Source organism: Petaurus breviceps, unplaced genomic scaffold, assembly GCF_028583685.1.
Source record: "Petaurus breviceps papuanus isolate PSGF00001 unplaced genomic scaffold, PetGlider_PUasm1.0 91041, whole genome shotgun sequence".
Lineage (NCBI taxonomy): Eukaryota > Metazoa > Chordata > Mammalia > Diprotodontia > Petauridae > Petaurus > Petaurus breviceps.
The window spans coordinates 18,641,414-18,668,961 of NW_027187400.1; the positions used below are offsets into that span (position 1 = coordinate 18,641,414).

The following is a 27,548-nucleotide window of genomic DNA, read 5'->3' on the forward strand; positions in this document are numbered from 1 at the left end:
TGACTGGAGTTGGGTTTCCCTGGTCCTAGGATGTTTTTGTGTCATTGCTGGGGTGGGGAGTGGAGGGTGCCAAGAGTGGCTGGCACCCTCTCCTCAGCAGCTGGGCAGAGTACGGGGTGTTCAGCCTCAGCTCCCTCAGGGTGGTCTGTTACACGTGGTGAGGGCTGTCTTCCCATTTCTGCTGCAACTAAGAAGTCAAGGTGGCATCTGCAGAACAGCCCACAGCAGGCTTTAACAAGCAGCCTTTACCACCCTCCAATTTGGGGGGCGGGAGGGGGCAAGCTTGTCTGCTTTGTTGACAAAGAGCCAATCATAGGCAGGGAAATAATCAAGGCTGGGCTTGTGGTGCAGGATGGGTAGATGAGTCTGGAGGCTCTTCTCAAACCTGGGGTACAGATGTGTCCTCTCCAAAGGGTCTCCAGGTCTGGAGAACATCACCAACTGTCAATCTCCTGATGTTGGCCTTCCTAGGACTTGGACTCCTCACATTGAGCAGTGGATGGAAATCCTGTAAAGAAATGTCAACATTAAGTCAGCAAAGACTTCATACAAGGTCAGTGTCAGACTTCACACATGCTGAGGATCTCAGAACTCCCCTCTGTCTTCCTGACACCACAGAGGACACTCCCCAGATGTTTCCATAGTTTGGCCGACCTCAAGTCTTCTCTTATTTGTCAGAGCAAATTCTCTCAAACAAAATGCAGCCTACCACTTATAGATGTGACCATTAAGTCTATGAACAATGGCAGGAGCAAGAGGGAAGACCTGGCTTGGACACTTGCCTTCCCCCACAGTGGCCCTGGTCCAAGGCTCTTCAGTTCCCCGAGTCTAACAGTGCTCACTTGCAAAGTCCTTTTCCTCCTCCCTCCCATGGAAGCAGGGAGGGATCAAATGGTATGTGGGAGAGGAAGCACAGAAACATGGAAGTTTCTATTCCAGACTCTTTGGCAGACCCTCTGCATTGTAGGACCTGTGAGGTCTCCAGGCCTCTCCTTCACAGCTTCCTTCCAATTACTTTTCCGACAATAAATAACCCCTATTTATAGGGTTTGCAAAGGGTGTCATAGATTGGCAAAACCTCTCTCCTCATTCAGTGTAGGGGTTGACCACAGAGGTGGACTTTCTCATCTCAGCTGCAGCCTGGAATGCTGCAACTAAGTATAGGTAGGAGAGAAGCATGAGCATGAAGCCCATTTCACTAGGAAAGAGGAGAAGGTAGGAAGGCAAGATTGTTGGGGGCAGAACAAGGGACCAGGGATCAATAGCTGTAAACTTGACTTTCTTTCCCACTTTAATATCTGTGTCAAAAAAAACCCTTAAAGAGGTCATGGAGTGACAGACACAAGTGAAGAAAGAGAAACAATGACAAAAATAGCCAGTGCTTTCAATGTGGATTCTGTTGGAGAAGTAGGAAATTGAGAAAGAATTAATTTAGCAGCAAGTTTTCTTGTTAAAGGTGTCATTTCTATAACATATGGAGAAATGAGTCAAATTTCTAAGAACAAGCACTATGTTCCCATTGAGAAATCATCAATATATAACAATCGGTAGATTTTAGTGAAGAAATCCAAACTATTATTAACCATATGGAAAAAAAAAACTATTATTTACCTTATGACAAATACTACTTAGAGAAATGGGAATGAAAAGAATTCTGAAGTACCACTTTACATGAGATTGGCCAGGATTACAGATAAGAGAAACTGAGAAATGCTGGGGAGTGTGAGAAAAATATTGGTGGACTGGTGAATTTGGTCAACCATTCTGGAAAGAAATTTGGAAATATGGGCAAAAAGTTCTGAAAGTAAGTATACCATTTGACCCAGAATTGTTCCTCTGACATCCACAACCCCAAAACTCAAAAAAAGGGGTAAAAGACCCTTTGCAAAACAATAATTACAGGAGTTCCTTTTTTGGTGGCAAAGAATTTAACAATAAAGGGATACTCATCAATTTGGGAATTACTGAATAAGTCATATGACACGAATGTGACGAAATCACATTGTGCTGAAAGAAAAGATGAAGTGGACGGTTACAGAGAAAACCTGGGAATACCTCATGATGAAAGACGAACCCGAACAATTGATACAATAACAGCAGTGCTGTTTGGATAATGAATTTTTAAAACAGCATTTCTAAGCAACACAATGCGCAATCACAATTCCAAAAAACCCACCATGAAACATAATACCTACCTCTGTTAAGAAAACTGTTGAACTTAAGAGGGCAGAATGAAGCATGTTTTCTTTTTACATTTTTTTGGATGGGGAAAATGGAGAGATTTTTTTTTTTAGAATGACTATACATATTAATAATGGTTTTTATTTTTTCTTGTCTTCTCAAAAGGTTGGTAAGTTAAGAAAACTTAAATCAAATGGGAGAAGTGACATTAGCCCAGGGTCCCCCATGGATTTCATTAGAGAATTCATCCTCAGACTCCAAACTCAGCATCCTGTCCATCATACCTGGGTGTCCATCCATGGAAATGCCTTTACAGGGATAAGGAAAAAGGCAAAAAGACCCCAAAATGGTGTGTTTTAAGGGCAGTCATGATACCAACTGTCAGATTACATGAAAATATGGATTGCTTACATTTTTCAGAATAGTTAAAAAGTGGAACAGGGAAATGAAACCTCATACAACCTCATGGTTGGCAACCTCATGGTATGGCAATTCTGGACATCAAGAAGGGGGAGCAGAGGGGCAGCTAGGTGGTGCAATGAATGGAATGCCGGCCCTGGAGTCAGGAGGATCTGAGTTCAAATTCAGCCTCAGACACTTAAGACACACACAAATTAGCCGTGTGACCCCAGGCAAGTCACTTAACCCCAATTGGGGTTAACCCCAAATCACTTGACCTTCCTTCCTTAAAAAAAAAAAAAGCAAAAAATTAAAAAATAAAATAAAAAAAAGAAGGGGGAGCAGATAAAACTATCCAGGGAATAGAGTGGGATTTCTGAGGCCAAGGCAAACTGGCTTTGAAATCTGGTATGGCTGGCTGAAGATTGCTCCAAAGTGCATTCCTTCTCTTCTGCTGGTGCTAGCTAAAATCACAAGATGGAAAAAGGAATACACGGCTCGGGATAATTCTGCCACTCCCTCTTTGCACTGAGATAGTTGTGTCACAGGCCCAGGCAGGCAAAAACACAGGACAAAGCTGAACTGGGCATTTCAAGGGGCACCGAGGACTAAGAACACAGTGGGGCCCAGTGGTGTCTCGTCTTGCTTGCTGACGGTGACGCAGCTCAAGCTCAGAACAAGGCGGGCCTCGGCACTTCTGCAGGGTCCTGGTGCCCATGTTGCCCGTGGCACTCCGCCCAGGGCTCCCCCAACGGGGGCCGTTAGGAGACAGAAAAGCTAAGGAGGCCGCGCAACTCCAGCATGTCAATTTCAACGGTGACCGCAAACGCCTCCCCCCCACCCCTCCCCGCGCTTGCCTGAGGCCTGGGGCCCAGGGACAGCCCGCAAGCACGCCTGCCCCAGGGAAGGCCAAGGGCGCGTTGGGGCTGGGGGGAGGGCTCCGGTCTCAGTTTCCCACGCCGTCGCTTGTCCTTGGACCCCGAAGCCCTACCGCAGGCAGCAGGCGCGGACTCCCTGCAGGCAGGGATCCGCCCAGGCTCAGGCAAACGCGCTGCCCCGCCCAGCCTGCCTGGAGACCCGTCTTTCCTTACCCCGGAGCAGAGTCGTGGTCCCCTCCTGGCGGCCGCCCCCGGGGCCTCCCCGGGGGCAGCCGCCGGGAATAGCACGGTCTTGGCCGGCCTAGCGGTACCACAGAGGCCGCCTCCGGACTCCGCCCTGGCTCTGCCGCAGGACCAAAGTGGAAGGCCACCAGGGACGCGCGAGGCGAGGCCAGCGTCAGAGAGGCACGTGGTTCTTTAAAGGGCCTGTGCCCTCCTCGTCACCACCAGCCTTCCAAGCCCAGAGTTTTTCTGAGCCTCGCCAGCTGCCGTCCTCATTCCGGTCAGGGAGGGGCTCTGCACGCACCGCACTCTCTCCCTCCCACCGCCCTTCCCAAGTGCCGTCGCCATGGACACGGAGCGTGGTCCTGAGGCCTTACACAAGAAGCCCCGGGTCCGGCGTTGGAGAGAGCGGCTGCGTGCTTCCTAACGAGGAGGGGCGAACGCGGGGCATGCCGGGTCGGGGTTACTTTGAAAACCGTTTTTCTGCCTAGCAACAGCACCCCCACCACAAGTCCCTCTAGCCCCCAGGCGTAGTAAGACTGCGCGAAAGAAGCAGAGTCGCCCTTTAAGGGAATGCCCCGCCCCGTGACGTCAGGAAGAGGCTGGCCTTCTCTTGTTTTCACCCCCACGCCCTGGTTTAGGGATGACGTAGTGCCCGAGAGCTCCTAAAGGCAGGAGCGCTGTCTAATCCCACGCCTATCCTCAGCCCTTGGTGGATATACCGAGTAGCACCTACGGGGTGTAGGTGTGGTCTTTGTTGCACTGTCCAGAGAGGGGGCTCCCTGGTCCGACTCCTAGACCATGCTGGCCCCCTTCCCAACCCTCAGTACCTGCCCCCACGCTTTTACAGGGGGATCCTTCAGTTAATGGCTTGCAAATCTAGGATTTTCACCAAGACGAAGGAGGTAAACAATGATACTCAAAGTAAAAACAATGGTCAGCTATGAAACAAATCGTTTATTTCTACTCTTAAAAGAATTGCTGAACATGAAAGAAAGCACACAATCACAGAACAGGTTTAAAAGGAATTACACCATTTATGTCCTATCTGGTTACAGTAAATTAAGAGGCCAACATTTAAGTTTCAGCAGAACAAAAAGTATTTTGTGCTAAACCGATTATACCAGTGTCTTCACAGAAACCCACACTTCCCAACCATTCCTAGTCCTCCTTTTGTTGGTAACAAGTGCCAGAATTCGACCTCTGATCTTTGCCCGTAAAACTCTTGATGCAGAAGCTTCCCACATGATGAACCACTTCTGCTTTGAGAAAACATAAACAGCCACACTCCCACGCCTCTGGTAATCTTCAGACTTTGGGAATTCACAAGCACACTCAGTCCTGGACACATGCACCAGGGGATAGTCACCAAAGGTTAAGTAAGAACAAACACCAAATATAAGGGCGGCCACTGCATGACCGCGTGGGGGCCAGGTGAGAGAAGAGGGCTTTTGCCCCTTCTCTCACCCAACACTGGGGACCCAGCTGGAACTACTCTATGTGATTCTCAGCCAGGAAGGAAGAAAGCCCTTTGTGTCTACCTTAGTCTCCTGAGCTCTTATGGCTCAGTAGACAAGAAGAGGAATCTTTAATTAATGAAAAAGCATTTATTAACCCCCACCCCCTATTTATCAGCCACTATACTAAGTGCCAGGGTGGAGGAGGGAGATATTAATCCTTATTGGAGACCAAATATATAAATCAGTCCATACAAGATTAAATGCAAGTCCTATGGAAAGAAGCCATCTATCATGCAAGGTCCTAATTCTGCCAGAAGCAAGTCCAAAAATCTCTCACATGCAGGCAGACAATATTTGCCCTGTATAACCCTTCTTGATAGTATCACAGGATCTTAGAGTTGGAAGATATCATCTGTTTAAATTTATACCCTGAACAATCATGTCCCTGACACTGTAGCCAACAAGTGGTAATCTAGCTGAAGGGAAACCCATTACCTCCGGAGGGGGCGTGTGTGTGTGTGTGTGTGTGTGTGTGTGTGTGTGTGAGAGAGAGAGAGAGAGAGAGAGAGAGAGAGAGAGAGAGAGAGAGACTGGGAGAAATGCCAGCAGCCAGCATGGAGGGAAAAGCGATTTAAATAGCCTTGGTGTCTCCTCCAACCTTCACCCCTTAAGTGGGACCTAGATTTAGATGTGGGGATTGAAAGAGGGTATTATTTGGTGTCTCCCTTTTCCATACCAGCAAGGATTCATTGCATTAAGATATTCCTAAGACTTGGAGCCAAGCTCTCATCTACATTTTTCTTTGCCCTCCTGGATTTCCAGTGGGGAATATTTGTTATGGGCAATGGTTGGGAAGGGAAGGCAGATTGAAGCCAAAATGGTACAGAGGAAAAATTCATAATATGGAGTTGGAGGTCATGGGTTCCCACCCCATTTCTCTCTGTCACTTACTAGGTATATGACCTTGGGATACCACCTAATTCCTTTGGGTCTCTGTTTCCTCAGTTGTAAAATGAGGGAGTCAGATTAGATGGCCTGTAAGATCCTTCTCAGCTCTAGATCTATGAACCCCATCTACAGATGCCCCTCAAATGGGCAGGCAACAAAGCAACTCTCATTCCTTGAGAGCACAGTCTCCTTCATTTTTGTCTTCATATCCCCAGCACTGAGCACAGAGGAAGCACCCCAAAATTCTTGCTAAATTAGATGGGAGAGGTGAGGATAGGCAGGATAACACACATGGGGAACCCTAGATACTGAGGAAGAACAGTGAAAGCAGAGGCTCTTTTCAGGACAAGGGGACAAGGAAGAGAGACACACAACCTACAATCAGTCCATAAGGGGCTCAAAGAGGGGGTCCCCTTTGTATTCATCAAAACGGTTCAGGGACTTGAGTTTAAAGATTATATGTACCCCAAAAGTAATGCAGAAGAGCATGAAGAGAGAAGAGACCAGCCCCATCCAGATAGCAGGAGAGAAGAAGGCTGCACAGTCGCTGGCCCCTGAAAAGCTGCCACCAGACAGGTTGAAGGCCTGGATCTGGAAATCCTGGAGAGTTACACTCCAGGGGGAGCGAAGATCGTGAGGCATCAGAAGGCCCCATTTGGTGGGGTCACTGCTTACATACTGGCAGTGGTAGGAGTAGGTGCTGGGTGCGATGACCTGCACAGAACTGAAGAAGGCAGTAGAGTTGTGGGTCTTGATCTCTAGCCCCTCCATGGTGAACCAGCTCCGGTGGGAGCCTGGGTAGAAGTGATTGATCATGCTGAATCTCAGCCTCAAGAAGGGACCAAAGAGGTTGTTGTAGGTCATTACAAGCTGGGCGGTGGAGTCGTTCCAGCTGGAGCCAGTCAAATTGAGTTCTGGGGCTCCGAAGGTGAGGGATGTGAGGTCTTGTGTCTGGCTGTCATAGCTCACCGAGAAGTGCCTGGCCCAGAAGAGGATTCGAGGCTCCGTGTCACTGTAGCTTACGGGTGGTAGGGCTGGGGGCCAGGCTGGCTGGCTTTTATATTCTTGGCTCTCCCCCAGGAGCTGCTGCCCCAGGCCCCTGGACACAAGTGACAAATCTCTGGCTGTCCTGGAGGGCCGAAGAGCAGTGAGCAGGGCTGTGTAGGGTTTCCCTTCTGCCTGGAGCCTGCTCAGCACCTGCCCAAGGATCTTATCTTGGCCAGCAAGGGCTTCCTTGTGAGCCCCCAAGTCAGTGCTGGCAGCTGAGGGGATGTACACTAGCAGCAGCACAGGGTGGGTGGTGTTCAGCTTCAGCTCTCTTAGGGATGCCTGGTCCACATGGAGAGGTCCGGTGCCCAGCTTCTGGGTCAGGTAAGAGGTCAAGGTGGCAGCTGCAGACCAGCCCACAGCCGGCAGCACCAAGGAGGAGGGGGCCCTTGCCAGGACCTCCTGCAGGTTGGGGAAAGGGCTGTCGGGCTTGTCGCCAAGCACCTCACCAAAAGCAGTGAAGTCCTCGAGCCTCAGTTTTTCCTGCAGGATCAGCAGTACAGTCTGGGGGCCCTTCTCTAAGATGGGGTCCAGGCAGGTGTAAAGTTCAGGACGGGTGTAGATGTGGCCTTCATAAGGGTCTTCCACCGAGGGCTTCAAACCCGGGGAACTGGACCACAGCAGCAGGGGCACCTGAGGATCCGAGGCTTCCGACCGCGGAGCCAGAAGCAGCAGCTGCAGCAGCAGCACCCCCCGGAGGAACGCGATGCGCCGGCGCCCGGGGCCGCCTCGCGGCGGCCGCAGCACCGCCGCCCTGCTCATTCTCTCAGCATCTGCAGCTTCTGCCCGCCGCCGCCGCCGCCTCCGGTACCGCAGTCCCTGCGCAGTGCGCAGCCTCCACAGCTTACCGCAGCGGAGAAGATATTGGCAGAACTTGGTCCTGTATCAGAGGAGGGCGTGGCTGCGCTGCCCCGACTTCCCTCCCACCGCATCCCTGGGGATGGGGGGAGTAGCTGAGGCTAAGTTGGAGGGAGGAGGAGGGAAGGGTGGGAGAGCAGCAGAAAGAAGGGGCAGCTGGCGTTCGCACAGATCCTTCAGCATTGAATGGCCCCAGCGTGTGTGTGTGTGTGTGTAACACACGGCAAAACCTCAAATGTGCTTTTATTATTAGGGATGTGGAACGTGTTTTCATTTAGTCATTTTGAGTTTGTAATTTTTCACCCTTTCCCCCACCTCCCTCCTACATCAGAGGTAACTGAGGCTCAAAGAGAGGTGATTTGCTCAGGGGACTGGTTCTCTCACTCCACACTGAAAGCTCTTGCAATTGCACAGAGTTGCCTCTTCGTGGGACATTGTTTGACAATGAAAAGGAGGCAGTTGAAGGACAAAGTTCTAGGAATAGTCACTGGAAGCATCAGATGATATCAAAATGTGTTACATTTCCCAGTAAAAATTGGAAATAGGTTGTTATAGTTTATCATATAATTACATACATTTTATTAATACATACTTATGTAATATGGTGTCTACTGTGTAATTAATTATTCTCACATGATAAAAATAACAGTATTTCTGTAACTCTTTAAGATTTACAAATTGCCCATTTTCTCACTTGACACTCACAACAAGCCTGTGAGGCAGGTGTTATTACTGCCATCTGAGACAGACAGACACACAGACTGAGTGATTTGCCCTGGGTCACATAGCGGCCAGGTGGGTTCTGAACCCAGGACTTCCTGACTACCGGCATCTAGCTGCCTTGATATGGAATATAAGTGTTATATCATAATTGTCTACAACAACAGGAATAAACAAACAGATAGGTGTAAAGGAGTGGCATCTAAATCTATAGAGAGGATCACAATGATAATAAATAATCACCCAATTTTTCACATATCCAGAATGTTCTTCTTCATTGATAACCATCAGGGGACTGCTATACCCTAGTAAAGACAGCATGGCATAATGAATAGCAAGTTGGGCTTAGATTCAGGATAGTTCTGGGTTCAAATTTTCCCTTTGATTTTTTTCTATCAGTATTACCCTGGATCAGCTGTTTGTTGATCAAACATTTTATTAAGTGCCTATTATATGCCAGGCACATAATAGGGGATACATGCCTGTAAATGAGGGTACAAAGAAAGGACCTCCTACCTACCCTCCTTTCCTCCTTCCCCCCAAAAACAACAACGACAGCCAGATCCTGCCTTCAAGGAGCTCCCAGTCTAACAGGGAAGACAACAGGGAAACTATGTGCAAACAAGATATATACAGGATAAATTGGAGACAACTGTGGGAAGGTACCAGTATTAAGAGGGATCTTATAGGAGGTGAGATTTTAGCTGGGACTTGAAGGAAGCCAGGAAAGCCAAGAGGCAGAGATGAGAAGGGAGAGCATTCCAGGCATGGGGACAACAGTGAAAATGTTCTTTCAGGAAATTGTCTTCTGTGAGGAACAGCAGGTTGGTCAGAGCCATTGAATTCAAGAGCTGAAAGGTGGGAGGGGGCCAGGTTATGGCAGGATTTAATGTCAAACAGATGATTTTATATTTGAACCGGCAGGTGATAGGGAGCTACTGAAGTTTGTTGAATGGGGGAGGAGGGTGGTGGTGGTGACTTGCTAATGAGACATACTCATTAGGAAAATCAGTTTGACAGCTAAGTGGAGGTTGGACTAGAGTGGGAAGACTAGGCATGGAGGCCAGCCAGCTGGCTATGGCAGTAGCCCAGTAAGGACCTAAGTGTGTCTACCAGTGAGGTGGCAGTGTCAAAGGACAGAAGAGGGTGTACATGGAATACAATGTCCAACCTGGACAGGTTGGATATGGGAAGATGAGAGAGAGCGAGGAAACAGGATGACATCCAGATTGTGAGCCTGAGTAACTGGAAGGATGGATAGTAATAATAAAGTCAGGAAGAAGGAAGAGTTTTGCAGGGAAAGATAATGAGTTCACTTTTGATATGGAATATAACATTTTATAGTTTGAAATGACTATGGGACAGTTAGTTCATGGTATTCAATAGGCATTTGGAGATAGAAGACTACAGATTAAGGCTGGAAAACAGATCTGAGAATTCTCTCTACAGAGATAATTGAATCCATGGGAACTGGTGAGATCACCAAGTGAAAAGTGATAGAGGGAGTATTGTTTAGAGAGAGAAGAGGAGAGAAGAGGAAAAGAGAGGAGAGCAGAACAGAGCCTTGGAGGTCACCCAGTTAGGTGGGAGTGAGCTGGGTGAAGATCTGCAAAGTAGTCTGAGAAGCCTTCAGATAAATAGGAGGAAAACCAGGAAAAAAGAGTCTCCATAAAGGGTGATTGACAATGTCAAAGGTTACCGAGGAGTCAAGAATGATGAAGATTGAGAAAATGACGTTAAACTTAGCAATTAAGGAATTACTGGAAACTGGAGAGAGCAGTTTCAATTGCTAATATAACATCTTTTTTTTTGACGTTCAAAGCTCTTCACCTCCCGGCCCCTTTCTGCTTTTCCTCCTTACATTTTACTCCCCTCCACAAGCTCTACAATTCCTCCAGACTGACCTTCTTCCAGTTCCTAACACAGCACATTCCTCATTCCTCATTCCTTCTCACTTCCTCCTCCGCTCAAGGACAACATTCTGCCACAGGTCTTTTCTCCTCCCCCAGTTGCTAGAACCTTCCCCTTGAACACTAACAATCCATTCTATACCTATCTTTTGTGACCCTGTTTATTTCCTTGTTTCCCCTATTAGAATGTAAGCTCTTTTTGCTTTTCTTTGTAGTTTCAGGGATTAGCACTTGGCAAATAGTAAGGGCATAATAATTTTTTCTTGATTGATGGATCCCTATTAAATGAGAGGAGAGGATTTAGGACAGCTCAAAGGATAGGTCTTTGGTGTCACAGGTGGTGGGTGGTGGTTGGTATAGATGGGGAAAGGCTCTGCAAGTGTGGTTATAGGGTTAAATATATCACAGGATGCTTCTGGCATCCTAGAGACAAGATAGAAAGGAGAGAGGATATGAAAAACAGCAACAACCAGCCAACTCTGGGTAATTCTGACGCACTTTGGAAGAAGGGTAAACAGACCTCTGGGCAGATCAGCGACCTACCAAGGGAGAAATGAGACTCTACCTCGCGAGAAATAAGAGGGGAACAAACCTTGTGACTAATGGAAGACTAAGGGAAGGCAGCTCTAAGCCAGGAAAGCAGCTCTGGCCAGAGCCCTAAGTGTCTGGAAAAGTCTAAATGGGAGGGACAGAGGAGGAGGAGGGAAAAGAGTTTTATAAACGAGGGGAGGGGTAAATGGAGGAGAGGGAAAAGGAGAGTAGGAGGGTGTAATGGGAAGGAGAGGAGAAAGGGGCGGCAGAATGAGAGGACACAGGGGAGGGGGAGGAGAAGTAAAAGAGAGAAAGGAGTGAGGGTAAGGGAAGTAAAGGGAGTAAAGGAAGAAGGATAGAGGGGTGGGAGAAGTCCGGTTGGAGGAGGAGGCGGCGGGGGTGGGGGGTGGGCTGTGGAATACAGAACCCTACCCAAAGAAGAGAAGACAAAAGAGGAACGGGGGTGTACCCAAAGTACTAGAAAGGGGAGCTGAGAACCAGCGAAGACTTGGGGGGAGCTGCGGCGTGTAGACGCCCCCTGGGCGGGGCCAGACCCGGAAGCAGGCGGGTTGGTCCCGAGGTCAGCGGATTGAGCGGCTCACCCCAGCTCGCCCTGGGGAGGACCATGGAGGAGGCTCAGCGGGAGCTCCTCCTGCGGAACCGCCTGCGCCTGGTCAAGGAGCTGCAGGTGGAACCGCTCTGGGATCTGATGCTGGCCCGGGAGCTGTTCACGCGCGACATGATCGAGGACATCCAGGTGGGGAGGAGCTTTGGCTTGGGGAGCAGCGGAGCTGGGAGGGAGCCCGGAACAGGGGATGCCGGAGCCCGGAGCTGAGAGCCGGGAGGGAGCCCGGAACAGGGGATGCCGGAGCCCGGAGCTGAGAGCAGGGAGGGATCCTGGAACAGGGGATGCCAGAGCCCAGAGCTGAGAGCTGGGAGGGAGCCCGGAACAGGGGATGCCGGAGCCCAGAGGAAAAGAGTTTTCTGGGAGGAAAACCTGAAATATGGGATGTTGGAGAATTGAAATCAAAGTTAGCCTGGAACCTAAAATGTTGGCACACAGAGGAATTTGAAACTTAAAATGTCAGTTATAAAGGACTTTATAATCTAGATTGTCAGAGCTGGGAGGTTCTTAGAACATAGTGTCAAAAGCGGGAAGACCTTTTGAAGATGTGGGGTTGCCCCTCTTTTGAAAGTCTTCAACAAAGGCTTAATGACCACTTCTTTGGATATGTTATAATGAAGATCCTTTTTAGGGTGGGGCTGGGACTAGGTAGCCACTGACAGTTTCTGAACATTTATTCTTCTATTTGAACACAATATCAGAGCTGGGAGGGCCCTTAGAACAGAGAATGTCAGAGCTGGGAGGGCCCTCAGAACACAGGATGTCAGAGCTGGGAGGGCCCTTAAAACACAGAATGTCAGACTTGGGGGGCCTTAGAACACAGAATGTCACAGCTGGGAGGGCTCTTAGGAATCATCTAGTCTTGTGGTTCTCAAACTTTTTGGTGTCAGGACCCTTTACACTCTTAAAAATTATGAAGGATCCCCTTAAGAGCTTTTGTGTGTGTGGTTGTCTATGGATATTTGGTGTATTAGAAACTAAAATATCTTAGTATAATTATAAAATGAGTTTTGATCTCATAGGCCCCCTGAGGCGCTCTGTTGGACCGCCAGACTTTAAGACCCGCTGATCTAGTCTAACTCTTTTTGTTTACACAGGGAGAAATGCAGGGTTAGAGAGGGGAAGTGATCTTTCTGAGAGAGCACCGACTCCCCAGACCATTGTGTCACACACGGCCTTGCTGCAGCCCAGTCCAACCCAGATCCCACAGGGCCTAGAACAGATGCTTCACATTTCTTGTGCTCCTTTCCTGTGTCATCTCACTTCCCCTTTTCCTCTCCTACTAGGATGGAGGACTTCCTGTGTCCCAAATGACCAGTGGTACTTTAAGGCACTCTCCACAAAGCTGGGCAGATCAGGTAGTACAAATGTTGATCTGTACCCCAATCTGTTACACTTAAACTAGCCTAACTTAAACTTAAACCAAGGTCCCTCATCTCTCTGTAGCCTTCGCCCTTAATCCCATTCCTGGAGTCTGACCTCAGTCCCATCAAGACCCTCCTTAGATTCTTCCTCAAGACCCTCCCCAAGTCCCTCCTCTAGACCACCCCTAGATCCCTCCTACAATCTTTCTATATATTAACTCCATCTTGCCTCCATGAAGGCACTGAGATTCAGTCTAGCTCCCATTCAGTCTGTGTCAGATTGTTCCGGCCCACTTTCAATCTTAGATGCCTTGAGAGTCTACCCATTATGGTGAATCTTTAATAAACTGTTTTACTTTGACCGAGAGAAGTTGAATTCATTCAGCAGGACCCGGTGTGTTGGTATTTGGGGATCTAAACCCCAAATCTCAACATTCTCTTTGGGTTTTGATGGGGTGCTAATGAAGGACCCCTAAAAGGCCCTGGACTTTCTCACAGGGTTCAGTCTCAGCCTTTACCTCCCATCTGTAGCAGCAAGCACCCCAAGCGAGTCCTCAGGGTTTGCTGCCCATACAGGTTCTTGGATCTGCTTTGTTAAAGGAAAGCAACTCAAAATGGGTTAACAAGCTTACTTTAATCAATCAGACATATGTCGTTTACCTTGTTTAGGGGAAAAAGGTCAACACCCCAAACTTCAAAGCATACAGGCAGAATTATCAAGACAGAAACAGATCAAGTAGACAGATTTCCAAACTGTCCAACCATTACATCCATACCCAGTCAACATCTGGGTTTTTCAAAGGGGGGGGGGGCCTGGACAACGGCTTCCCAGAATACAGATCAGATCACAGAACACTTCTCAAAGTGAGCCCCCAAAACAAAGCTACACATCAGGGCTTATATAGCCTTCTCCTGGCTCAGAGAATGTAACAACCTTTTGGACCCACTGGCCAATCAAAAAGTATCTACTGAAAAACAAGCCTCCCACCCCAGGCTTCAGGTGCACTTTAACCTAGGGGCAGGGAAGATCTTCCAAATTTGCATTCCCATTACACCATCTCAGTTAATAATCCTTTTAACTGCCCTTTCTTTGGGTGGCCCTCATTGTCTGCACCTGGCCCACCCCAGGTCACTCCTTAATCCCATCTAGACCCCTTTTTCTGTTAACCCAGGCTACTTGCCACCCCTAGATCCCATCCAGATTTTCCCACAATCTTTCTGTATAAAAGTGTTGATCTTGCCCCCAATAAGTTACTCAGATTCTTAAGCTCCGGCTCACTGGTATTGGTGTTACACATGGCACTGACTTGCTAGGATTCTAACCTACCCCAATCGGTGTTTTAATAAACTACTTGGACTGAAAGAAGACTTGAGTGCCCACATTCTTTTGAGGCAGACCTGTGCCCTTTTCCCTCACATTTCGGGGTTCCCAAGACCCCTAGACTGCCATACTTTAATATTTGTCATGAAGGGACATCATATGGTGGGAGATTCCAAGATTTGCAGCTGAAAGGGACCTTTGAAATAATACAGTATAACTCATTTTATAGAAGGGAAAACTGAAGCAGGAGACAGGGAGGGGTCACAGCTAGGGATCAAACTCCAAATATGAGTACCCTTTCTACTGTACCAAGCTGTGTCACTACCAAGTTCATTTTGTAATCAGGAGAGACCTGGATTTATTCCTGCCTCAGAAGCTAACCATGTGTGACAATTGCAAAGGAATTTAATTTCTTTGAGCCTCATTTTCTCTCTCTGATGTCAAACTGGTTGGAGCCCAGTTTCCCAGGCTCATATCCTGGATTCCTCATTCTTTCTTACCTCCTCATGTCTAACTTGTTGCCAAGAGGCATGTGCCAACTGTCAAGCACTCTGAAGTCACAACAGAACTTTTGAAATCTTTCTGGATTGTTTTCTTTTATTGTATTTATTTTGTAAATCATTCTCCTGATTCTGCTTCCTTTGCTCATCCAAGGCATTTCCAGTCTCTGTGAATTCCTTCTAACTCACTATGTCCCATGGTGTATTAGTATTCTATTACATTCACAATTTCTTTTTTTTTTTTTTTTTGCTTTTTGGAGGGCAATTGGGGCTAAGTGACTTGCCCAAGGTCACATGGCTAGTTTTTGTGTTAAGTGTCTGAGGCTGGATTTGAACTCAGGTCCTCCTGACTCCAGGGCTGGTGCTCTATTCATTGTGCCACCTAGCCTCCCCCATTGACAATTTCTTAAGCTGGTCTCCAGTCAATGGACACTCATTTTTCCTTCTTGTTCTTTGACATTATAAAAGTGCTGCTAGAAATCATTTTTGTGTATATGCTATCATTCCCTCTGTCTTGACTTCCTTGGGAAATAGGCCTGTTAATGGTATTGCAGCATCAAAGAGTGTGTATAATTAGAGACCTTTTTTGTATAATTCCAAATTGTTTTCCAGAATGGTTGGGCCAATTTATAATCCCACTGACAGTACATTAGTGTACCTGTTGTTCTATGGCCTCTCCAGCATTTACCTCGAAATAGTAAATGTCTTGTTATCTTTGCCAGCCTGGTGGAGGTGAGATCAAGCCTCAGAGTTATTTTAATTTATATTAATTTAATAAGAGAAATTTCTTATTAATAGTGAATTGGACCTTTTTAATTTTTATTTATTTTGTTCTTTTTTACATTTTAAAATCTTTTTTAAGAAATTTATTTGGGGCGGCTAGGTGGCTCAATGAGTAGAGCCCTGGTCCTGGAGTCAGGAGGACCTGAGTTCAAATGTGATCTCAGACACTTAGTGCACACACAAACCTAGCTGTGTGACCTTGGGCAAGTTACTTAACCCCAATTGCCCTCCAAATAGCAAAAAAAAAAGTTAAAAAAGAGAAATTTATTTAATTTTAGTTTTCAATATTCACTTTTATAAAATTTTGAGTTCTAAATTTCCCCCTTCCCTCCATTCCCCCTCCCCAAGACAGCATGCAATCTTATATAGGCTGTACATGTCTAATCATATTAAACACATTTCCACATTAGTAATTGGACCATTTTTAACAGGGTGTTGAGAGTTTGCAGTGAGCTGGCTCAGGAAGACTTGAGTTCAAATTTGACCTCAGATATGTATTAGCTGTGAGACCCAGGACAAATCGTTTAACCTCTGTCTGCCTCATTTTTCTCGCCTGTAAAATGGGGTTAATAATAGCACCTACCTGCCAGGGTTGTTTTGAGGATCAAGTAAGATAATATTTGTAAAGTGCTTATCATAGTGCCTGGTCCATAGTAGGTGCTAAATAAATATTTGTTCCTTCCCTTTTCTTTTGAAAACTCTTCATTATCTTTTGGCTATCTACAAATAAGACTTTTTAAAAAATCGATGCAGTTCTGTTGGTGGAGTTGTGAACCAATCCAGCCATTCTGGAGAGCAATTTGGAACTATGCCTAAAGGGCTATAAAATTGTGTGCACTCTTTTACCCAAGCAATACCACTAGCAGCTCTATATCCCAAAGAGATTTAAAAAAAAAAAGAAGGAAAAAGAGCATATTTGTACAAAAATATTTTTATCAGCTCTTTTTGTGCTGGGTATTGAATTGAAAATCAAGGGGATGCCCATCAATTGGGGAATGACTGAACAAGTTGTGTTATATGATTGTAATAGAATATTATTGTTCTATAAGAATGACAAGCAGGATGATTTCAGAAAAACCTGGAAAGAATTATATGAACTGATATATAGTGAAGTGAGCAGAACCAGGAGAACACTGTACATAGTAACAGCAATATTGTACCATGAACAACTGTGAATGACTTAGCTCTTCTCAGCAATACAGTGATCTAAGACAACCCCAAAGGACTTATGATGAAAAATGTTATCTGCCTCCAGAGAAAGAACTGATGTTGTCTGAATACTGACTGAAGCATATTATTATTTTTTCTTTTTTTAATTTTGTTCGAGTTTTATCATTTATGTACAAAATGATTAACATGGAAATGATTTACATGATTGTATATGTATAACCTATATTAAATTTCTTACCATTTCAGGGAGGGGAGAGAAGGAGGGAATAGAATTTGGAACCAAAATTAAAAAAAAACATGTTAAAAATTGTTTTTACATGTAATTGGGGAAAAATAAAATATTGTTAAAATTTAAAAATAATGAGTGCAGTTTACATAGTCTTGATAAGTTGGGAAAAGGAGAAAAGGTGGAACTCACCATGTTATTGAATGATAAATCTCCTTTCTATGCATTTTTCCAAATAGACGGCTGGTACTCGGAGAGACCAGGCCAGGCAGTTGGTCACAGATCTTCAGACACGAGGGAGGTGTGCTCTTCCCATATTCATTTCTTGCCTAGAAGACACCGGCCAGTGGGCTCTAGCAACTCTCCTTCGTGAAAGTAACGCAACCCAGCAACTGGTCCCTGTTGACCTCAAGCCAATTGAAATAGTCAAAAGTAGGGAGCCAACCAATACTTGTAAGTATTAAAAGATGGGCTAGTGTAGCTACTGAAGGTCGGGGGTGCCAGTTAGGACTCTGGGTTCCTTGAGATCCAGAGGCAGCTGGATGATGCCATAGTGCACAAAGCACCAGCCCTGGGGTCAGAAAACTCCAAGTTCAGTAGCTGTATGACCCTGAGCAGTCACTTAACCTTGGTCAGCTTTGGTCTTCTTAACTATTAATGGGGATAACAACAGCACCCACCTCCCAGGTGTTGGGGTGGATCAAATGAAATAATATTTGTAGAGCCCATTGCAAATTATGAAGCACTATATAAAGGCCAGCTGTCCTTGTCCAGAATTCAATATAACTTATACTCTTGATCTTGGGGTCTAGAGAGAATGAATAGGATAACTGTTTGGCTGTTCAATACTTTTAAGGTTGTCCATTCTTGTTTTACTACAAACCTGGTGAAACATTTTTAAGGAGTTAGATTTTAAACATGCAGTGGTTTTACCAATTCTGTAGAACCATAAATGTTAAAAATTGGTAGGAACTTCAGAGGTCATTTAGTTTGACCTGCCTCATCCATGTTGTATGGAATTCATAGCCCTACAGGATCTCAGACAGCTAGGTGATGTAATAAGAGTGCTGGGTCTGGAATCAGGAAGCCCTTGAGTTCAAAGAGTTGTATGGCCCTGGGCAAGTCACTGCCCTTTGTCTCAATTTCCTGATCTGTAAAATGGGGATAATAAGAACACCTATCTCCTAGGATTTTTGTGAGGATCCATTCAGATAGTAATTGTAAAGCGCTGAGCATCACATAGTAGGTACTATATAAATACTTATAATAACCCTTCATAGTAGGAAGGGATCTCGAAGACCATGTATTCCAACCTCTTTTAGAATGTATTCTACAGTTACCTGCCAAGTGGTTATCCAGCCTTTTCTCAAAGATCCTCAGTGAGAACCTTCTACCTTTTAAGTCAATCCATTCTACTTTAGGACAACTCTCTTTTGAAAAAGTTCTAGATTAGAGCAAGCCTAGTCCCTTGTCCGTATGGCAACCCTTTAGAACCTTGAAGACAGCTGTTGTGTATCTCTTAACGTATTAAGTCTTCGATCTAAACATCCCCCATTCATTTACTGGCCATCCAGTACCCTCAGCATCCTTAGAGAATTAGGGCAGTATCTTAGCACTGGGGCTTAGCACAGAGGAAACACTTACTGTGCTTGTGGGCTTGTTGGCTAGTGTCCTTGAAACTGTAGTGGAATTTTTTTAGGGATTTTTTAGGGATTCAGGAAGATCACTGCTTACCCATTTGGGTTCTTGAGGCTGGGGTGAGCATTAAGGAGTCAATTAAAGGGGTGAGTAGGGAATAGGTCTATGTATATTTTTAAATGAAATTTCCCTTTTTTATAGCTGTTTATTCTCTTCAGCTGGGGCAGATTGCATGGTGAGCAGTAGTCTACCTCAAGCATGACATAAGAGTCTCCTTATATACAGATTCTTAGAGTAGCATTCAGTATTCAAAGTAAAATTATGTGCAACAAAGAAAAGAAAGATGACTATTTATAAAACACAGGTGGTTATACAAAAAGAATAATATACTCCTTGGAGAAAAATGTGTATTCTTAGCTATAAAAGATAGACAAAGGATTTATCATCTGATTATAGCTGGTCTCACTTAAAACAAAGAAATCTGCCCTGTCAGAATTAGAACCTAGGAGTTTCTGTCCTTTTCTCCCATATTTTACCTCCCCTTTTGTATAAGCTCTTAAGACTTGGTTTGAAATGATGACAGATTTTCATGGTAGGATGAGATTTAGAGATCGGGGGGACCTTAGAAATCCTTTGGTCTAACCCTTTCATCTTGCATCATCCTTGGGCCCTCTGCGTCATTCTCCCTTTCCCCTTCTCACTTTCTATCTCCCACCCACTTTATCCATTTATTTATTTATTTTATTTTGCTGGTTCCTGATGGATGACCTAACATATCATTGATTCTGGTACAGAGTACACTGACTCTTGTGTCTGAGGACCAGGGTTCACCCCTCTCGTCTGACCCTCGCTAGATTGGGATCCTTAGATAAATCAGTTTACCTGACTGGCCTCAGTTTTGTCATTTGTAAAACAGGTGATTGATGATCCCTGAGCTTCCTTCTAGCCCCCTTCTTATGATCCTTTATCCTTTGATGTACCAGAGTGATTGTTTTGGTCCACTGGTGCTTTGGGGTGGGTGGGGAATAGGTCTATGTATATTTTAAAATTAAATTTCCCTTTTTTATTATAAAATTAACAAACATCAACAAAAGCTAACATTTCAGTATGCAAATGGGGGGAAATAGATTGCCTGTGAAACCTTGAATCTCAGAAATTGGCCTTTTTTCAGAAATGAAAGAATTACTTCTCTTCCAGATGGGAAGCTTCCAAAGAGACCACTGGCCCCAGGCTCCCACACCAGCAAGAAAGAAGACCCAGGGGCAGCATACTTGGATCCAGAACAGGGTATGTATGTTTCAGTTCTTCCCTATGTTCAGTATAACTGCCCTGTGTCATTAGAATTCGTGTTCTTTTTTTAAGTATTAAAAGTTTGTTATTCTGGATGAAATGTATTTCAACAGATAATAACAGTTAGTAGCCTCCTCCTTTGCCTTCTGCTAAAGTTGGCTTTTGTTTTTTGCATCAGTTTCTACATGTATTCCTTTTACCCTTCCTCAACTGAGCCTTTCTTGTAATTGAGGAAAAAAACATAATTAACAGCCTTCTTTACTTCCCCTGCATTTCCTGAGGGAACCTGGGAGTCAGCCTCTCCTCCTGACTTGGGCACTTATGTGGAAGAAAAACTCTGTACCCTTCATTTTAACCAAAGTTGGTTAGAGATAATTTATTAATAAATCAGCATTCCTGCTTGGAGAGTGATGCCTATAGACAGTGGCCCTGCTAAGTGGAATTTTTGATCACTCAAGCAGTTTCCCCCCTAGATATTATAATAATCCTAAAACAGAAGAAAACATTCTGTGGTGGGAGCGAAACAAATGTATATAATTTAGGATCAACTTTTTTAGATGAATTTATTTTTAAAAAATATGTTTATTTATTTTTAGTTTTCACCATTTGTTTTTATAAGATTTTGAGTTCTAAATTTTTCCCCTCTCCTTCTCCTGTCTCCCCAAGATGGCAGGCAATCTGATATAGACTATACATGTACAATCATATTAAGCATATTTCCACATCAGTCATGTTGTAAATAGTAATCGGAACAAAAGGAAAAAACCATGTGAAAGAAAACACACACAAAAAAACCCCAGCAAAAAAAGTGAAAATAGTTTTCTTCACTCTGCATTCAGACTCCATAGTCTTTCTTTGGATGTGGACAGCGTTTTCCGTCATGGGTCTTTTGGAATTGTCTTAGATCATTACAGTTCTCAGAAGAGTTAAGTCTAACAAAGTCAGTCATCACACAATGTTGCAGTTACTGTGAACAGTGTTCTCTTGGTTCTGCTCATTTTACTCAGCATCAGTTCATGCAAGTCTTTCCATATTTTTGTGAGATCCACCTGCTCATCATTCCTTATGGAATAATAGTATTCCATTCCATTTATATATCACAACTTGTTTAGCCATTGTCCAGTTGATGGGCATCCCCTCAATTTCCAATTCTTTGCCACCACAAAAAAGAGCTGCTATAAATATATTTGTAGATGATGGTCCTTTCCCCTTTTTTATGATCTCTTTGGGATACAGATCTAGTAGTGGTATTGCTGGATCAAAGATTATGCACAGTTTATAGCCCTTTGGGCATAATTCCAGATTGCTCTCCAGAATGGTTAGATCAGTTCACAACTCCACCAATAATGTATTAGTGTTCCAATTTTCCCACATCTTCTCCAGCATTTATCATTTTCCTGTTTTATCATGTTAACTGATCTACTAGGTGTGATGTGGTACCTTAGAGTTGTTTTAATTTACATTTCTCTAATCAATAGTTCTTTAGAGCATTTTTTCATATGATTATAGATAGCTTTACTTTCTTCATCCAAAAACTATGTGTTCATATCCTTTGACCATTTATCAATTGGGAAATAATTTATATTCTTAGAGATTTGACTCAGTTCTCTATATATTTTAGAAATGAGGTACTTATTGGAGACACTGACTGTAAGAATTGTTTCTTGGATTTCTGCTTCCCTTCTAATCTTGGTTGCATTGACTTTGTGTATTTTTTCGATGAATTTACACAGACTAATAATAATGTTATTGTTGGTATACCCTTAGGAAGAAATATCTTCCTGAGACTCTTTTTAACTATGGGCTTTTCAGTCTTGTCAAAGGTAAACATGTTTTTTTTTTAATTGGAATAAACCAGAGGTTATCAAACTTTTTTTAGTCTCAGGATCCCTTTACCCTCTTAAAAATTATTGAACACCACCATCCAAAGAGATTTTGTTGATGTGGGTTTGATCTATTAATATTTACCATATTAGAAATTAAAACATATTTGCCAATCAATTTAGTTAAAAATAATGAAATATACCCATTGCATGTCATCATAAATATATTTTTAATGAGAAATGAGGAAAAAAATTAGTAAAGTGAGCGTATTATTTTCCATAGTTTTATAAACCTCTTTAACGTCTGGCTTAATAGAAGACAGCTGAACTCTCAGATTTGTTTCTGCATTCAGTCTCTTGTGGTATGTTGTTTTCATTGAAATATTTTAGGATTTGTTTCTACATTTAGTCTCTTAGTTTTAAAGAATCCAGTTCCCTTCCTGGACCTGAATAAATCATTTTAAGGAAGACTGATTAAGGCTTTGATCCAAGTGAGACCAAGGCCTTCTGGGATTCTGGCATAATATTATTTCTTAATATTTCAGAACCCAGCTGCGGTCTTAGCTTATAAGCTCCTTAGGAATCGGGATTGTTTCATTCTTTGCATTTGTACCCCCAGGACCTGGCACTGTGCCCAGCTTAACAAATTCTCGTTGATTCATATATTTTTTAATCTCCCACTAGGAGAAAGCTAGACTCTGTTCCCTTTCTCAGTCATGCCGGGGTCATTTTGTTGCTAGAACAATCCCAGGCCCTGAAAGAAGGATAGACTTATGTATAGAGATTCATTCTGGTGTGGCACCCTCTTTCTGATGTGGTCCTCTTTGAGAATGAAGGACAAAACAACAACAATAATAATAACATGCCATTCATAAAGCAAGAAAAACAAAAAAAATTACAAACATAGGTAGTTGGGCAATACAAATTCCTATGCTGGCCGTGTCCACAAATTTGTGCCTCAGCCTGACTTCTGATTCCATAGGGTCTCTCTCAGGAGGTGGATAGTGTGTTTCCTCATGAGCCCTCTGGAATTATGGTTGGTTATTGCATTAGTAAGTTTTTCAGATGACTGTTACTGTATAAATTATTCTCTTGGTTCAGCTTTGCATCAGTTAATACAGTTCTTCCCAGGCTTTTCTGAAACCATCCACACTGTCATTTCTTTTATAGGACAATAGTATTCCATCACATTCCATGCTTATTCAAACATCCTCCAATGGATTTTGATGGGGATATCCTCATTTTCCATTCTATTCCTTAACAAAAAGAGCTGTTTTCAACATCTCTGTATCTCAAAGCCCAAAGCTCATTCTTTAATCTCTTTGGGGCACAGAGGTAGTATCAGAATCACTGGGGTCAAAGGGGATGCACAGAATAGCAGCTTTGGGGGGTATAGTCCAAACCACAATGACTGGACTAGTTCCCAGTTCCACTCGAGGTACATGAATATGTTTGTTTCTCCACAACTCAACAGTTGTCATTTTCCTTTTGTGTCTACTTTGCCAGCTGGATGAGGGTAAGATGGTACCTCAGAGTTGTTTTAATTTGCATTTTTCTCATTACTGGTGATTTAGAGAATTTTTCTTTTTTTTTTGAGGCAATAGGGGTTAAGTGACTTGGCCAGGGTTACACAGCTAACAAGTGTCTGAGGCCAGAGTTGAATTCAGGTTCTCTTGATTCCAGGGTCAGTGCTCTATCCATGGTGCTACTTAGCTGCCTCTTGAGAATTTTTTCATATGGCTCTTGATAGCTTGGATTTCTTCTCCTGAAAAATACTCAGAGCAATAGTTAGATGTGAAAAGAGGTAAAAACAGGCATCTGTTAAGTGCCTACTGTATGCCAGGCACTGGGCTAAGCCCTGATGATACAAAGAAAGGCAGAAATACGTGGTGATGAGCTTACAGTCTAACGGGGGGACGGACAACATGCAAACAACTACATACAAACGAGCCATAAATGGGAGGAACTGGGTGGGTGGGGGATACTTTTTTTCAGTTACAGGTTAGAGAGGATGGTCACTGATATCCTTCCCTGCTTGGAGATTGTCAGGTTCTGAATTTGCTGGATTTGTTTTCAGCTTCTTGCTGTCACAAATAGTCCTACTGTGAATGTGTTAGTATCTATGGGGTTATTCTTTCTGTTCATGTGTCCTGTTTTCTTTGATGCTTAACACAGGTGCTGTGGGGCCTACACAAACCAGAAGTAGGAACAACACGGGTATGGTGAGTCTTCACCGAGTGGTAACCCACTCCCAACTTTGTGTACCAGTCCCCCTATCCACAGACATTTCCCAACTTCCTCTAAGACTCCATCGTTATTATCACTAGCATTATGTAAAATCGTAGTGATGCCTCTCATTTTTTCCATCCCCCTTTTCTCAAATATTTTCTCTTGTCCCACCTCCTGGAGAGGTATCCCTTATAACAAAAAATAAAATAGAAAGAAAAAAATGAATTCAGCAAAATTGATCAGTGTTCCACATACATGGTTTGCTAGCTATACAAAGAAAGGATTGAGGTGTATTTTCCCCCTTCTTCTTGGGGACTAAACTGGGTTGTTAGAGTTTGTTTTTTTTGTGTGTTTGTGTGAGGCAATTGGGGTTAAGTGACTTGCCCAGGGTCACACAGCTAGTAGGTGTCAAGTGTCCGGTCAGAGGCCAAATTTGAACTCAGGTGCTTCTGACTTAAGGACTGGTGCTCTATTCACTGCACCACCTAGCTGCCCCCTTGTTATAGTTTTTAAAACTCAGTTTTAGAATTGAATTTAAATTTAATTTATTTAAATAACTTAAAATTTTATATTAGCTCTTGTTTTTCTCATTGATATTGTCACAGTGCTTTTGTTATTTGTTTTCCTGGTTCTTCTTGCTTTTTTCTGTGTCAGTTCATATAAGTCTTCCTATAGCAGCCCTGATAGCATCATCTCACCTGGGTAGTTAGAATGACCCATTCCAGGGCATTTCCTCTTCCAGACAGGCTCAGGTTTGCCTTTTGCCTCTTCTAGGCTGGACAGGTGTATCCTCTGAACTCAGACCCATGCGGCTACTGCCTCATCATCAACAATGTGGACTTCCACCCTTCCTCAGGCCTTTCTGTCCGAACAGGCTCCAACATTGACTGTGAAAAGATGCAGAAACGCTTCCAAGCGCTGCATTTTGCTGTGGAGGTTGAATGGAATCTGAGCGCGAAGGTAATGTGCTTGGTGGGCCAGCTCCCCTGGGAGAGGCGGGGCCTGACCAGGGCAGCTAACCCACACACCTTCTCATTGACCTCTTTTCTCTTCAGCCAAGGTCCGACACACAAAATCCAAGCAAAGGCTGAACGACTACAATGAGATAGGGGAAAATTTACTGTCTAGGATACAGACCCTGGTACAATGAGAAGGGGAGCCATGTGTTTTATTTGTTTTTTGTGTCTCCTCCGTAGCAGGAACTAGGGGCAGGTCAGCCTGGGAGGCAGCTTGCAATAGTGGATAGAGTCCTGGCCTTGGAGTCAGGAAGATCTGGGTTCAAATTCTACCTGTGATCCTTAGTAGCTATGTGACCTTCCCATCTCTGCCCCTCAGAGTCCCTGCCTTCCTGAATTCATGCTTGGCTAAGAGGCCGCCTTTCTCACAAAGAGACTACTACTTGGTCTTTTCCCAAAGATGATCAGGGAAAGAGGAAAAGAACCTATATGTTCTAAAATGTTTATAGCAACTCTCTTTGTGGTGGCAAAGTACTGGAAATTGCAGGAATGCCCATCAGTTGGAGAATGGGTGAATAAGTTATGGTATAGGATTGGGATGGAATACTGCTCTGCTTTAAAAAATGATGAGCTCAATGATTTTAGAAAAACATGGAAAGATTTACACGAAATAATGAAGAATGAAATGAGCAGAACCAAGAGAACACTGTGTAGTGTAACAGCAATATTGTTTTAAGAATGACTTTGAGTGAATAAATCTATTATAAATACCCAAATTAACTATAAAGGACGTATGAGGAAAGATGCTATGCCCATCTGCCCATGTATGTCTAATGGCAGCCATCTCTAGGATGGGGAAGGGGGAGGGAAGAAAAAAAAAAGAAATCTACATGATAATTTTGTTGTATATTTGAAAGGGATAGCAAGTTGTGCATAGTAGATTTGCAGTTTCATGTACAATCATTTTTTAGTTGAACTGTGTTATGGAAATGCTTGTTTTGGTCCATAAATTAAAAATTACAAAAAAATAAAGGAAGAGAGACAGGATAGATTGCTAGACCTAAAGTAGGAAGGCCTGGATTTGAATCTGGCCTCTGATACTTATTATCTGTGTAAGCCTCAGTTTTCTCATCTGTAAAATGGGAATAATCATGCCTCCCTTATAGGGCTATTGTGATATTCAGATGAGATCATGTATGTGTAGTGCTTTTTAATTATTAAAAGGACTATATAAATGTCGGCTATGGTCAGAAAGAGTGGTCGCTTGATGGCCAGCCTCCTAAGGATAGGCCTGTCCACATTAAGCTGGGCTGATTCTCTGATAAAAGACATACAATTGTTGGGCCCAAGACTGAGGCTTTTCCACTTTGGCAGAACCTACTGGAGGTTGAGTAGTTGTTTGAGAAGCTGAAGATCACTGTCACAACCAAGAGGGGGCAAGATTTGAAATCAGGTCTTACTGACTCCAAGTTCACTTGGACCAGGCTGCCCTTGTGTATAGTAAATATTTCATAAAATGATTCATTCAAACAAAATAATTTAGAAGGGGCCTCAAGGGTCATCTGTCTGGTCAAAAATCTGCTCTATAATATTCTTGGGCAGCTAGCTATGTAGTGGATAGAGAACTGGGCTTGGGATCAGGAAGCCTCATCTTCATGAGTTCCAGTCCAGCCTCAGACACTTAATAACTGTGTGACCCTGGGTAAGTCACTTAACCCAGTTTGCCTCAGTTTCCTCATCTGTAAAATAAACTGGAGAAGGAAATGGCAAACCACTCCAGTGTGTTTACAAGAAAATACTTGAATGGTGTCACAGAGAGTTGGACATCACTGAAAACAATTGAAATAATATCCCTGACAAATAATCATCTGGCTGCCTGAATACCTTCACTGGTGGGGAGCTCATTACATCTTTGGGTATCCCATTCCACTTTTGGATGGTTCTCAGTGCTAGAAAATTTTCTTTACATTTGTTAAGCAGCCCCAGAGTACAAGTCTCTGTACTACCTGCTTTGGGACAAAAGTTAAGATAAGAAATGGCCCTGCCTCAAGTAGTTTATAGTCTAGTAGGGGGTTAAGATACTAACACAGATGTTTATTATAGACATTACATGATAAGGGAATCACAGATGGGCCATTTTCTAATGTTCTATTCTTCCTGACCCCATTTGGGGTTTTCTTGGAAAAGATACTTGCCATTTCCTTCTCCAGCTCATTTTTACAGATGAGGAAACTGAGGCAAACAGGGTTAAGTGACTTGCCCAGTGTCACACAGCTAGTAAGTATCTTGAGGCTGGATTTGAACTCAGGAAGATGACTTCCTGACTCCAGGCCCAGCACCCTATTCTCTGCCATCTTCCTGCTTTGAAGTCAGTGTAGGGAGGTCATTCTGCACAGGGGGAAATCAAGGAAGGCTTTGAAAATGTTTGCTGAATTAAGTCAGATGAATCTCCACAACCTGTTTCCTGAC

At 44.0% G+C, this 27,548-nt stretch overlaps 1 protein-coding gene, 1 long non-coding RNA gene and 1 pseudogene across 5 annotated transcripts in view; 1 reads left to right on the forward strand and 2 right to left on the reverse strand.

Moving 5' to 3' along the window:
* LOC138154234 (uncharacterized) lies at positions 1-4,322 on the reverse strand. The gene is made up of 2 exons (XR_011166582.1): positions 3,672-4,322; positions 1-508 (listed from the first exon to the last, which is right to left on the reverse strand). It is a non-coding gene; the product is annotated as an uncharacterized lncRNA (long non-coding RNA).
* Positions 4,323-4,617: 295 nt separating this feature from the next.
* LOC138154235 (V-type proton ATPase subunit S1 pseudogene) lies at positions 4,618-7,989 on the reverse strand (annotated as a pseudogene).
* A 3,640-nt stretch (positions 7,990-11,629) lies between these two features.
* Positions 11,630-27,548, forward strand: part of CASP9 (caspase 9) — a 32,942-nt gene continuing 17,023 nt past the window's right edge. The window contains exons 1-6 of one of the 4 annotated variants that reach the window (XM_069078818.1): positions 11,630-11,911; positions 13,066-13,137; positions 17,383-17,596; positions 19,979-20,068; positions 24,070-24,116; positions 24,898-25,083. In XM_069078818.1, coding sequence (XP_068934919.1) covers positions 11,780-11,911; positions 13,066-13,137; positions 17,383-17,596; positions 19,979-20,068; positions 24,070-24,116; positions 24,898-25,083 — 741 coding nt within the window. In that variant the 5' untranslated portion in view covers positions 11,630-11,779. The remainder of the gene's footprint in view (positions 11,912-13,065; positions 13,138-17,382; positions 17,597-19,978; positions 20,069-24,069; positions 24,117-24,897; positions 25,084-27,548) is intronic. The other 3 variants (XM_069078816.1, XM_069078814.1, XM_069078815.1) reach the window with 3 other exon arrangements.